Source organism: Haliotis cracherodii, unplaced genomic scaffold (assembly GCF_022045235.1).
Source record: "Haliotis cracherodii isolate W230 unplaced genomic scaffold, xgHalCrac1.p SCAF_4, whole genome shotgun sequence".
Taxonomy (NCBI): domain Eukaryota; kingdom Metazoa; phylum Mollusca; class Gastropoda; order Lepetellida; family Haliotidae; genus Haliotis; species Haliotis cracherodii.
Genome location: NW_027266297.1, coordinates 55,245,618 through 55,259,431, shown reverse-complemented (window position 1 = coordinate 55,259,431; position 13,814 = coordinate 55,245,618). Strand labels below are relative to the sequence as shown.

The window sequence follows — 13,814 nt, the reverse complement described above, 5'->3', positions numbered from 1 at the left end:
CATGTGTGAAACTATGATAGTGTCGTTTAGGACATGTGTGGAGCTGTGATATTGTCGTTAAGGACATGTGTGAAACTGTGACATTGTTGTACTGGGGTATGTGTGAAACTGTGACATTGGTGTTCAGGGACATGTGTTGAGCTGTGATATTGTCGTTAAGGACATGTGTGAAACTATGACATTATCGTTAAGGACATGTGTGAAGTTGTCATATTCTAGTTAAGGGCAGGTTTGGTGCTGTGACATTGTCGTTAAGGCTATGTGTAAGAGTAGACAAAGGTCATTTGTGAAACTGAGACATTGTCGTTAAGGCCATGTGTGAGAGTGAGACAAAGGTCATGTGCGAGACTGAGTCATTTTCTTTAAGGCCATGTGTGAGAGTGAGACATTTTCTTTAAGGCCATGTGTGAGAGTGAGACAAAGTTCAGGTGCGAGACTGAGAAATTTTCTTTAAGGCCATGTTTGAGAGTGAGACAAAGGTCATGTGCGAGACTGAGACATTTTCTTTAAGGCTATGTGTTAGAGTGCGACAAAGGTCATGTGCGAGACTGAGACATTGTCGTTAAGGCCTTGTGTGAGAGTGAGACAAAGGTCATGTGCCTGACTGAGACATTGTAGTAAGGGATACGTGTAAAACTGAAAGATTTTCGATTACGCAAAGCAAACAACTGTAACCACGTCGTTAAGGACAATTGTTAAGCTGTGACATTGTTGAGAAAGCCATGGGTGAGACTGAGACATTGTCATAATGGTCATGTGTGAAGCTGCAAAATTTGTCGATTTAATCAGGGTAATCAGAAACTGCACAACTAATATAGACATTGAACTAAGTTGTGTTTGAGGGACTTGAACAAATTTTAATTGGACGAGCACTTTCATGTTGTGTTATGATAAACATGTGGAGGACCCGTGAATATGCGGGTCAGAATAAGTCTTCTGCAATCCATGCTTGACATAACAGACGACTATGCTTGCCACAAGGGTCGACTAACTAGAACGGGTGATCAAGCTCTCTGACTGGAATGATGCATGTCATCGATCCCAATTACGTGGGTCGATGCTCATGATATTAATCACTGGATTGTCTGGTCCAGACTTGATTATTTACAGATCGCCGTCACATAGCTGGAATATTGCTGAGTGCGGCGTTAAACAACAAACCAACCAACCCTTGGGTAGATGTATTATATCATTCGTAATATCAATCACTGAATTGTCTTGTCCAGACTCGATTATTTACAGCCCGCCGCCATATAGCTGGACTATTGCAGAAGGCGGCGTTAAACAAAGAAACAAACAAAGAAACAAACGTCAATGTGGCAACGTCAAATCCACTCCTCTACATCTGACTGCTGTATTGTTGCTTTGGAATTATCGACAATGAATATGTTTGTGATTCAGTTTACAAACCAAGAGAAACACTAAAGAAACATGTTTTATGCTTTATTTAAGTAAGCAACAAATAGCAGAAATGGTTTTAAAACCTACATCAACAGATGACTTATTTGGTTTTCATTTGAATCATGACATTTATCTTTAACAGCTAAAAAGACAACAATCAACAATATTTAAAATATACAATGCATAGTATGGCGTATTCTTTTCGCAGACTTTTGCTTTAACGTTTTGTAACCTTTAGGATTAGGATGAACTGAAAGTGCTTAAATATCAATTGGATTATGACTTAATTATTTAGGAAATAGACCTGATGGCATCATTTTCTGGTGTTTTGCGATGTCTCTCTGCACAGGTAACCAAGATAAAACCATGGATTATACGGGCTTTTCTTTCCAGAAAATAACTGGATTTGAACCCGAGGCTTGAGTTTAGATGACGGGAGATACATTGAGTATATCACTTGCTGATCTGTGTTCATTAAACGTTGTTTTAACAACATCTTGACTGTATTCATGTAGTCTTCAGTATACTTATGCAACACTTCAGGCGTTCCCAGAAACATGGCCCCGCCCACCCATACACTGTTGCCTTTAATTACGCTTTCTATTGTAGCTTTATCGTTAAAACCATACACACGGCTATAAGCGACTCTGCTTTTGTCCCAGTCGTGTGGTATTTGAAGCTTGAACACTGAGTTATCATCAGCAAGATCACGAAAGATTCCAATATCCAACCAACAGAAATATTTAGTAGGAAACAATTCCTCCATTAAGACTTTGTTAACTAACTCAAACTTTGCATGCATCGCACATGAGTAGTTCTCGTTAACTGTGTTCGGATGATGATGTGGATAGTTAGGCTGACTGTAAATACTTCGAATTTCCCCAGCCAAAGAGAACGACCACAGATTGGCCCTGTCTTTAAGGAATACCTTTGTCATGTTGCTAGGGAACTTACGTCTGAGGTTATTAAGTAAATTAAAGGCATCTCTAGAATCGGTATATGCGACAAGGTTGTTCCTGATTCTGCCAAACACCTTCATCCAGTGTATGTAACGGCTTGGTGTGTACATGTTGGATGTGCTTCCCTTGGCGAATGAGCCAATGTTAAAATACGCTGTAACGACTGTGATTTCAGGTTTCAGAAGGGATGGGTCGTCGATGCTCTGCGACAGGATCTGAAAGAAAGTTACTCGGTATAGACTTTGAGGAAAATACTCAATAAACAGAAAGGTTTTCATGTTCACTTGTAAGTTGACTGTATCTGAAAATATATGAATAGTTAAAACTTCAAGAAATATATTGTAAGAAAACCATAGTAGTGAGTGAGTGAGTTAGTTTTAACGCCGCTTTTAACATTATTCCAGTTATATCACGGGGTGTCAGCTTTATGTGGGAGGAAAGCTCGAAATGATGCAGGTCTCAGACGTTTACCACTTCGGTGAAATCCACGAGCACGGGTATGGTGTTGACAAACCTAGAAACATAATCGGGGCGAACCGGGATTCGAACCCCCAATCATAGGTTTCTGGCGTGCCTAAGGGACGCAACTCTGCACAGCGAATCGCGGCGCCTTAGACGACTGACCACCCGTGCCCCCAGGAAACCATAGTAATCAAATAGGAAGTATGAATATAGAAATAAGTACAATCTGAAGGTGGTAACACATGAGTGTATCTACTCACTTTGTTGGTGTCGTTGTCTATGTTGAAAGTCACTTGCAGCCCAGATGGGAGAATTTGTGTTCTTGACAAAGCCTTGATATAAAACATTAAAAAACAATGTCAAATTGTTCCTACAATATACGCGACACAACTGAATGAAAAACACAGTTGTAAGTGGTAAAATCCAATTACGGACACATAGAAATGAATGCCTAGAGGCGTAGTTTTATGAACTCAACAAGTCTTAAGTCCTTTATGGCATGGATTTGCTGATAATAAACTGATGTGTTCAAACAGAAGAGAGTTAGATAATACCCACTGACATTCATATTAATAATATACATTCTGACAGTAGAGTACAAACAAACATAACATCCATCCATCTATCCACACCCATACACCCATCCATCCACTATGAATGCAATGCACGCACGCACACGCACGCACACGCACACGCACACGCACATGCACACGCACACGCACACACGCACGCACGCACGCACGCACACACACACACACACACACACACACACCTTGATAGTCATTTTAACTTTGGTGTGATAATAAACACAATAATCATAATGTGTTTTTGTACTTTGCACTTAGATTTGAAAATTACTTCCAAACAATATAAATCTATCGATTTCAAAATTTCGCAAATCATATCATAATTTGTCCATTAAACCGGACGATGGCGAGAGTTACTGAGAGAAGACCAATTCATATGCTGTTTCACTGTCTATCTACTCCAACAACGACTTCTTTGTATCCCAAAGAAATGTAATATAGAATTGGCCAAATATGTGTAAATTACGTGACTCATTATCACTTAAAAATATAAACATTGAAACCTCTGTCCAGAGTCATTGCACATTGGAATACATTATTTTATTGAAATGTCTAAAACATGTGACCATCTGGATCGTTGTTGCCACCCATCCTTTGAATATTGCAGTAACCTCAACATTGCATTTTGATACTTTAAATTGTAGATATAAGTATTAAGATATACCTACCGACAATGACTAAAAAAAACCTACTATGGGTGTATGCATGCAATGCACGCACGCACACGCACACGCACACGCACACGCACACCTTGATAGTCAGTTTAACTTTGGTGTGATACTACACACAAGACCAATAATCATAATGTTTTTTTGTACGTTGCACTTACTATTGAGCTCAGGGACTCCGATTGTTTTAACCAAGCTGTCGCTGAAGAAGCGTGATCTACAACACATTAACTGTAGGAACTAAACTGAACTAAACAGCTGCACAAATACATTGTAGGTATAACAATAATCAGTAGATTATGGCATTTAGAATTCTTAAAATAAATTATTAAAATACAAGAGAATGGAGCATACAAAACGCATGTTGATTGATAATGACGAGACACGCCAGGATAGTTACACTGTACACTGTCTCACATAAAGTAACATATAATTTCCTTATCGTAGTTACACACATAATCTCGTCGACATGAGAAGATATCCTCGCAATGCCTCAGAATTTCGTTGCTTTAGTGAGCAGTTCTAACATTTGCTTTAGTTTTGGTTGAGTTGTGGTGATTGGGTCGTTTTAGTGAGCAGTCCAAACGTTTGCTTTAGTTTTGGTTGAGTTGTGGTGATTGGGTGGTTTTAGTGACAGATTGGGGGTCAGGCAAGTTTACCATACGATAAAATAAACTTAACAGGTGATTCACAAAAGGGATGACTTCAGCTTTGTAATAGTCAATCTTCACTATATGTCGAGCATTATTCTAGCATGACCATGACCATGACCATGACTCAACATCAACACTTGCAACGGCACGGCAAAGTCTTTAATACGCTCATGAAAATTACGAGTCCCTCTGAGCAAGAAACGAAAACTTCTTCAACGTGGAGGAGGATTATTAGGAGGACTCATTCCTCTTATTGGTTCTGCCCAAGCCTCTTTGTTTGGAGGAAGGTTATAAAGGGGTGACACCAGGAAGGTCGGGATCAGTCTGTTGTGTGTCACCATGAAGTACGCACGCAAGATGGTGTTGGTGTCTGGAGACCATGGCAAAGTCTACAGGCCACAAAACAACGGCATCGTCAGACCTTTTACACCCCTCTCTTGAAAATTGAAAAAAAAACGTCTCCAAAATTTGAAAGAGATGGACACGTTGATGCAGAGGTCACAGCAGCCTTTTCACCTGCGGGAACAAGAATACAACCAACTGTTGCAACGCATGCTAGAGTTGCAGCGCCAACAACACCGCACCTCCACGACGAACACCGCACCACCAAACCACCACCAGCGCCGCCACCACCAAACCAGCACAACCACCACCACCACCACCAGCACCACCACCACCAAACCACCACCAGCACCACCACCACTATCAACGATGGACACCCCAGGTACACCTGCCCCTCCTCCTCAACAGGTGATCGACGAAGTTGTCATAAGTGTTCCTAAAGCCATGTCTAGTAAAGCCATGAATTTAATGACAAGGATTCAAAACAACCCCGACTTGAGTTTGACTCCAGAGGGGACCTGATCGTGGAAGGGAAACCAGTCCCTGGCACACACCCTGGCAACAACCTCCTCATGCCATGCCAAGGACACACCACACATTTTTTTCACACGTTTTCAAAGATGGCATTGGTGCATCCCCTGAAGGCCAAGAACAGTTCTGCTTTGACCGAAGGTTTTCAAACCTTGCTGATGCAACAAGCCAAAGGACGACTACCTGCTCAATTGCAAACAGCCAAAGGCAGAGAATACTCCAGTCAAAATCCTGACACGAAAGCAGCCGTGGTGGAATGGTTTCAACAAATGGTTTCAATGAGGCGATACTTTACTCAGCATGGGACCCGACACTTTTTGAAAGTCTTACCCCAGTTGGTCAAGTCGTACAACCGGCGTGTGCATCGGACCGTTGGTCAGCGACCTGAGGACGTCCTCCCAGGAGATCCCCTGTCAGAATTTCGAGTGTTAGACTACATTGAGGAACAATAACAATGACAACGGTAGCAGTGCAAACGGAAAACAGCACCCCGAAGACTGACGTCCCCCAAAACAAGATCCCCCTCTCTTTTACTGCCGGGCACCCGTGTACGTCTGAACAAAACCAAAGGCACCTTTGAGAAAGGCTATCTCCCCAACTGGACCATGGAACTGTTTACGGTGGACCGTCTGGTCACAGGGAGAACACCTCCCGTGTATCGGATCAAAGATGATCATGGTGAACAACACCATGTTGATCATGGAGAAACTTCTCTGCATCCACGGGTAGAGGAGATGGAAAGGTGTGATTCCAAGCCCCTGAAGAAGTAGTACTCCGTTCGGGCGAATCACTCTATGGCACGGAAGTGATCATGCCAAGTCCACTCTCGAGAATGCTCGGATTTGTTCAACTACCGCTCCTCGGTGAGGAGGAGTATAAAACCTACTCAGAGACGTCTGTTCCCTTGAGTGCCTTGGCCCAGTGGCAAGAGGGGTCTACTCCCTTGGTAGGTGGCGATGTGGAAATCATAGGTGATACAAAAGCGAATCACCTGGTCGAAGATCAAATTGTGGGCAATATGATGGTGCCATTGCTGATCCACGTGCCCGTGTCAAAGAAGATGATGCAAAACAGTGTGGTGATTAAAAGCCCTCAGAACAACCGCTTCCTCGGACTGCTGCATGGTTCCTTTGACGGTATTAAACTCTATATCAAGGACGACATGGGGCGACCCGTGGCATTTCAAATGGGGAAAGCCATTGTGACACTTTACTTCAGACATCGCCCTAACACAGAAGCAACATGTTGGGACACGTGTGGCACACCAGATTGATCGAGGACAGTTCGGTCAGCGTGGGAGTGGCATCAAAGTATACAAAGGACGGTATCATCAACGTGGCAGTGGCCTCGGAGGTATCTTGAAGATGGCGTTGCCTTTCCTTAAATCTAGTGGAACATTCGTGCTCAAGATGTGTAAAAAGATCCTACCCGGGTTGGTGAGTGATGTGGAGTCTGAAAACATCGTGGTACAGCAGCCCTGATGGATGTCTTGGAGCAACGTGTGGAGCCGAGACCCCCTAAAAGACGTAAAGCCATCCCCGCCCCTCTCCAGAAACAGCGTAAAAGGAAAAGAAGAATGGTTTAAAGGTCAGTCCTCATCAGACTTTCAACCTGACCAGACGTCCTTCAAGGCAGAGCAAGGGGGAGATACATCCATCCAATCATCCATCCATCTATCATCATGATCCTTGCGAATGTTCAAAGGCCCAGTTGTATCTCTTTACCGTACCCCCGGTGTCCACCTCAGGGCAAGAAGGTCAGTGGATTCACGATAGTCCCTTGGCGCCACCCTTTGTGGCAGTACCACTCCAGTTTAACATTTCCAATCCCCTTAAATGCCTACATTGATATGAAACAGTGCTACCTGAGAGTATGTCAACGTGTGAGGAAAGAAGATGGCACAGATACCACAGTGGCAGATAACCCCGTATCGACAGTCAACAATTTGATGCATTCCCTGTTTCGCGAAGTGCGGGTGCAAGTGGGACACATTCAGTTGGAGATCACACCATCCATGCGCACTTACCCTTACAGAGCCTACTTGGAAACCCTTCTGAGTTATGGTAGAGGAGCCAAAACATCTCACCTTCAATGTCATGGATGGTTTGCCGACGATGCTGGTAAAATGGACGCCTTCAATCCTGATGCAAATGCGGATGCAAGAAACAGGGGCGTCAGAACGCGACGTGATATTATCGTGCCCACCAACGAAATGGAACTGACAGGACGTCTACACTGTGACCTGTTTCTTCAAGACCGTTATCTGGTGGATGGCGTCCCTATGAAACTGGAATTGCTACGAAGTCCCGATGAGTTCTTCTTCATGTGTGCTGCTGATGGTATCTACAAACTAGCCCTGACCAAAGCCGAATTTTATGTCCATCAACTCAACATCGATCCTGCTGTCCGAAAAGCACACTTGTCTAGTCTGAACGCTCATCGGTGGTCAATTACCAAAACGCGTGGTCCTGGGACTGGTGGACGATAGTGCCTATGTAGGAAGCAAAGAGTAGAAAACGTACAATTTCAAACACAACCATGTCACCATGATGAAGCTGTAAGTCAATGGTCAGGAAGTCCATTGCATGGAAATGAAAACCGACTTTAGCAACAACAGCTCCCATTTGAAACAAGTCTTCATGAAATTATTCCGAAGACACGGGGCAGCTGTGGCAGCCTGAGACCTGCGAGCTGACTCCCAAGGCCTTTGCTCAAGGTAACACCTTTGGAAATCCAGTTTGGACAAGCTCTCGAGAACCTAGTCTCTCTCATCTGCTATGAAGAATACGACAATGTCCTGGAAATAGATTGTTTCCGGAATGCGATGATGGTATAAAAAAGAGCAGTGACAGACGGTGATGGCTCACTTTTTCCCCCCTCCTACGATGGATGAACCACTCGGGTTGAGTACCTTGGATTGACAAGCCATCGTGGCTGAGGACGAACCACTTCATACCATCTACCGAGGCACCCAGGCAAGAGATGACTTTGCCAGAGTGGGATGGCAACAGGATGACCCCTTTTACCCCAAAGCCTACGTGGTCAACACACATTCAAGCATCTGCCGTCCAGCTCCAGGATCCGTGGAAATGATGGATAGCTATGGATTGTATTCATTACCCCTGTTTAAAGAGACTTTGAATCGCATGGGTCAGATGGAACAACGATGGAATACACGCCCCTTACAACATCTCTACATGCTGAACTATCGCGTGCGTGGATGGACATTTAATCAAGTGTTAGATACGTTGGACAGGAAGGACACCGTCAAGAATGATGCCACGGTATTAGAATGGTTTCATACCAAAGTGTCTACCTCCGTTCCTGTGGATGAGATGCCTGCCTTTCGACTGAGTGCCCAGACGCGTACCCTACTTTAAAAGAACTTTTCTGCCCTTATTGACCTGACACTTGTTCACTGCATTTTAGGAATGTACATACGTTCACACCCTGGTGGCAAAAAGTTCTAGTTCACTGCGTTTTATGAGTGAACATACGTTCACACCCTAGATACAAAAAAAAGAAAAAGAAAAAAAAGTTTCCTGTTCACAAAAATCACAGGACGCCCTCTTATCCTGTGATTTTGTTTTGTTGGTTCATGTGAGTGGGGATTTAAAAAAAAGTTGAAAAATATAAGTTTTGTGTTGTCTTAAGGATGGGGAATCGACATGCACACCCGAGGAATAAAACAGGATCGAAATATGACCCATCAGACGCTTGGATTTTGGACCCATCATAGGGCGCACTGGGGTTGTGCTTTCTCTCCCATGGTAAAATCCATTTCCTAGGGTCAAGTCGGTTTGGAATACCAGGGCTCAGGCCGGGCTGCGGAACAGACCAATCAGCGCGCCGTGTGGGGGACCAATCAGCGCGCTGCATGTTGGACAAATCAGCGCGTTGCGTGTTGGACCAATCAGCTTGCAGCGATGTTCGTTCCGGTCCCTCTCCTATAAAGAGTGAAGCCACTCGAGTGGAGTCACTTTTGAAAAAAAATCATCGCATCGTGAGAATGACAGAGAGGAAGAGCAGCAGTACGAATACGAGTGAGGGAACCATGGTGACTGGGCTGACGGATGCTTATGGACCCAAGATTCATCTGTGGAGTACGAATGGTTGTGATGATAGGTCGCTGCCGATACCACCGCCGTCACCGTCCAGTAACCCGATGTCGCCATGTCATCAATCTTTTGAAAGCAGGGTCACTTTATTTGAGGCATGGCCGATGCAGATGCCCCAGACCGCTGAAGACATTGCCCATGGGGGCTTCGTGTACACGGAAAGCACCGATAGAGTGTTCTGCTTTCATTGCGGCGTGCAGGGGAGATGATGGGCAACCCACGATGATCCTTGGCTGAAACACCTCAAGCGGTCCCCTCACTGTCCCTACCTCAAGCTGACAGCTGGTGAAACACAAGAACCTGGCAGCTACTTTCTTGCACTATCTTTGTGAGAATCAGATCTACTAAGAGCCTGCGAATCAGAGCAACGCGAATGGTGTAGCATGGCCGCCTTCCTAGGATGACGTTTCCGTTTCCTATTCCTGTTCCTGTTTCCCTTTTTCCGGTTCCCGTTCCTGTTTTTTCATCCTCTTTCCCCCAAACGGCCCTTTTCAGGGCCACCCAACTCTCCCGAAAGATCGCTTTTCATCCTTGCTTTGACTACCCTCCACCGCCACCACCACCCATCAAACCAAAACAAAGACGTATACATGTATTTTCCTACCTCCCACAAATCTGGCTTTACGTTTCTTTTGAAGGGTATATAAATAGTGAGAGGAGACATTTATTTCTGAGAAAGTTGTGGGATAATTGAATATAAGTTACATGCATTTGTATCTTTTTAAACAGTAGTTGGTAACGTGTTTGGTTTACTAGTTATTTTTGTTCAGTTATATTTGTATTTGAACCCTGAAATGCATAACATTAATTTGAACATTTACCGATATGATGAAATGGAGACAGTGACGGTTCATGACTAGCGGCTTCATCTAGTTTCTGCCTGAATAGGCTTCTACACTCATGGAAGGACATTTTTTTTAATTCAGTGTGTTTGAAAAGTAGTAGCATAGTAGTCAAAAACGTGGTTTAAGATATTAAACAGGAAAAACACTGTTCATTTTGTTTTAAACATCTCACCGTTGATGACATATTTGTGGAATTTTTTTATTGTAAATTTAATCTCATGACGCCGTGTTTATACAACGCATCAAAAGTTTTCTTTTGTGTGTGAGTCTTTATGTATGCATTTTGGACAAATAATAATCTGAACATTGTTACGATTGTCTTGATTGAAAGTTATACCCCTGAAAATTACATACTTGCATTAAGAAATTGTTCCTTGATGGTCAGATGAGTTTGCAATGTGTGTCTTTTTGTGATACATGACTTGCGAATGTAATTAATCCAGAAAAAGAATACGGTTGGCCTTCTGTGCAATATTCGAAATAATTAATAATATTTATAACTTTAATATTTGAAAATAGCTAAAAAACAATGATAAACAATGATTAAGTGATGAGGCCATTTTAACAGTTCCATATTTATGTCTTCAATGGTTAGTAAGCGTCTTCACACAATGTCGCCCGTTGATTGTACACGCTCAAATAAGTCATGGGGCTATTATAGATAGTGGGATATTTACGGATACGATTACTGGTGTTTGTCAATTAAAAAACAGTCATCTAATGTTTCCACCGACTCGACCTGGAATCCTCATCCACGGAAGCAAAAGCTTATCAAAGGATAATTTATGCATTATTTGTATCATATATTATCAATTATCTAAATAAAGTGTCATTCGTGCATATTGCAGACTACGAAATTCGTTTTTCATGAAGTATGAAACTGAATTTGACAAATTTTCGCACACGCATGTACAAAATGTTGTAATTCTATTTTATACCTGCTTCAACACAAATTTTCCTGGTGGCAGACAACACATAATTGATGAATTCTACATTTAATCAACAAACGTTCTTCTCATTTCGAGTGAATGAGTGAGTATGGTTTTACGCCACTTTTAGCAATATTCCAGCAATATCACAGCGAGGGACACCACAAATGGGCTTCACATATTGTACTCATGTAGGGGAATCGAACCCAGGCCTTCGGCGTGACGAGCGAACGTTTAACCACAAGGAAACCCCACCGCCCCCATTCATTTAAGAACATGTACATTACTAAATATTGAATAATAGAGTTTCTGAGTTTGCAAGTAAGTCTTATATTCTGTGATAAACACCAGCGTCAGTACAAATTTGTAGTAGGTGTGCTATCCAATGATCGACACCAGTACCAACAAATACTTACAGTAGGTGTAAAATCCAATGATTGACCCAAATATCAACAAATACAGTACGTTAAAAATCCAGTGATTAACGCCAGCACCAACAAATATTTACAATGGGAGAAATATCTAGTAATTAACACTAGCATCAACAAATGCTTACAGTAAAAGTAATATCCAATGATAAACACCAGTGTCAGCATCAGACCAGTCCTCTTCATCGAAGCCATTGCTGTAGAAATAATGTGAATTATTTTCAGTAATATATTGATATTTGCTGAAGTGAGTGGGTGATTGTTCTTTGATGCTGCAGTTAACGGCATAATATAGGGCCAGTCAAACCAGTAAAGCCCAAACCAAACGGTATAATGACAGAGAGACTGACCATCCAATGCAATGTAATGCTTCTTAAGACAATGAAACCTGCTGGGGACAAATACTAAACCTGGTCCCCACGGGAATTAAATAAGTATCATTCTAGGATGGCTGTGTACTCAATTCTAAATTACCTTTACCTGTATATCTCTTACATATGATGGATATTCTGAAGAACTTCATTATTGATTTTCTAAATATTGAAGCCAAGGTCAAACGGAGAATGATTTCAATATTATTGAGTAAGTAAGTTGGGTTTAACACCGCTTTTAACATTATTCCAGTTATAACACGACGTGTCAGCTTAATGTGGGAGGAAAGCCCGAAGTGATGCAGGTCTCGGACGTTTATCACTTCGGTGAAACCCACGAGCACGGGTATGGTGCTGACAAATCTAGAAACATAATCGGGGTGAACCAGGATTCGAACCCACAATCATAGGTTTCTGGCGTGACAAAGGGACGCAACTCTGAACAGCGAATCGCGGCGCCTTAGACGACTGTACCACTCGTGCCCCCCGATTTCAATATTAACTTTCAAAATACGTCCTTATAGTCACATTTATCATATATGTGCTCCTAGTTTCTATTGGGTACACAAGTGAGTGAACATATGGTATTTACGCCGGTGTAGCTATATTGCAGTAATATCACTTCAGTGGACACCAGATATAGGATCCACACATTATACCCACCTGGGTAGTGACAAGCAAACACTTTAACCACTAGGCTATCCCATCGACCTAGGCGTGTGCCTCTATGTATCACCCCGAACATCCTTCTGAATCGAAATGTACAAAATAGTACAGGGTACGTGAGCGCAGGATGGATAGAGAAGGAATAAATGCATTGTGTGCACCAACTCTTTCATCTTGAAAGGCTACTCATGTTTGACGTTAATTTGCATATTACAGTCTCTATTGTTCCATAAACGTTCTTGTACATATCCAGTCTAAGATTAAAAAGATTTGCTGATTAGAACTTACGCGGAACTACATGAAGGTATATACATCCTGATATTGTCTTTGAAGCATGTCCACTTGCAACAAAGTAAAGAAATTAATACAGCAATTTGTGAAATGGTACAAATCCATCACAAATGGAGTTATCAGTTTAGATTGCAGATCGTACATCGATTACTCACTTATATAGGCCACTATTGATTTGTCTGGTTTGCATAGGGCACACCCTTATTCTTGAGCGACAATAAATTAACCACGATTCTCTGATTACAGCTAACCTAGGGTATTACCACCCGGGGTACGATGTGTCACCTTCACCACAGTCGTAAGAGGACACCATTGATTTGTCTTGCTTGCATGGGGGGCAAGGCTGCAGTGTCCTTCAAAGGACAGGAGTTTCAGAATCACTGATTAGATTCTAGGGAGTAGATTAACATGTTATCTAAAAAAAGTTATCATACTTAAAATATAAATATGTGAATAACACGATGGTCCATAGAACAATGTTTTTAATCAGGCCCAGGGCTGGGGCAATAAGGACTTGCGAAATCATTCAAGACTTGAGCTGGATTCCTTTCTCAATTTATTCT

The 13,814-nt window shown here is 42.5% G+C and overlaps 1 protein-coding gene across 1 annotated transcript; it reads right to left on the bottom strand.

The window, feature by feature from the left end:
* Nucleotides 1-1,714: 1,714 nt before the first annotated feature.
* Nucleotides 1,715-12,118, bottom strand: LOC139478660 (uncharacterized). The gene is made up of 4 exons (XM_071261224.1): nt 12,052-12,118; nt 4,239-4,294; nt 3,083-3,154; nt 1,715-2,575 (listed from the first exon to the last, which is right to left on the bottom strand). Exons 1-4 carry the CDS (start codon nt 12,116-12,118, stop codon nt 1,715-1,717), a joined length of 1,056 nt encoding a protein of 351 aa, XP_071117325.1.
* Nucleotides 12,119-13,814: the final 1,696 nt, after the last annotated feature.

What these genes read in the sequence shown, in the direction of transcription:
- LOC139478660 (XM_071261224.1), bottom strand. Translation starts at nt 12,118, where the DNA reads ATGGCTTCGATGAAGAGGACTGGTCTGATGCTGACACTGGTGTTTATC. An exon ending in CATTGGATATTACTTTTACT is followed by an intron (nt 4,295 to 12,051) that starts GTAAGCATTTGT and finishes AATGTGTTGTAG; the next exon opens with ATCACGCTTCTTCAGCGACA. An exon ending in CGGAGTCCCTGAGCTCAATA is followed by an intron (nt 3,155 to 4,238) that starts GTAAGTGCAACG and finishes TTTTATATCAAG; the next exon opens with GCTTTGTCAAGAACACAAAT.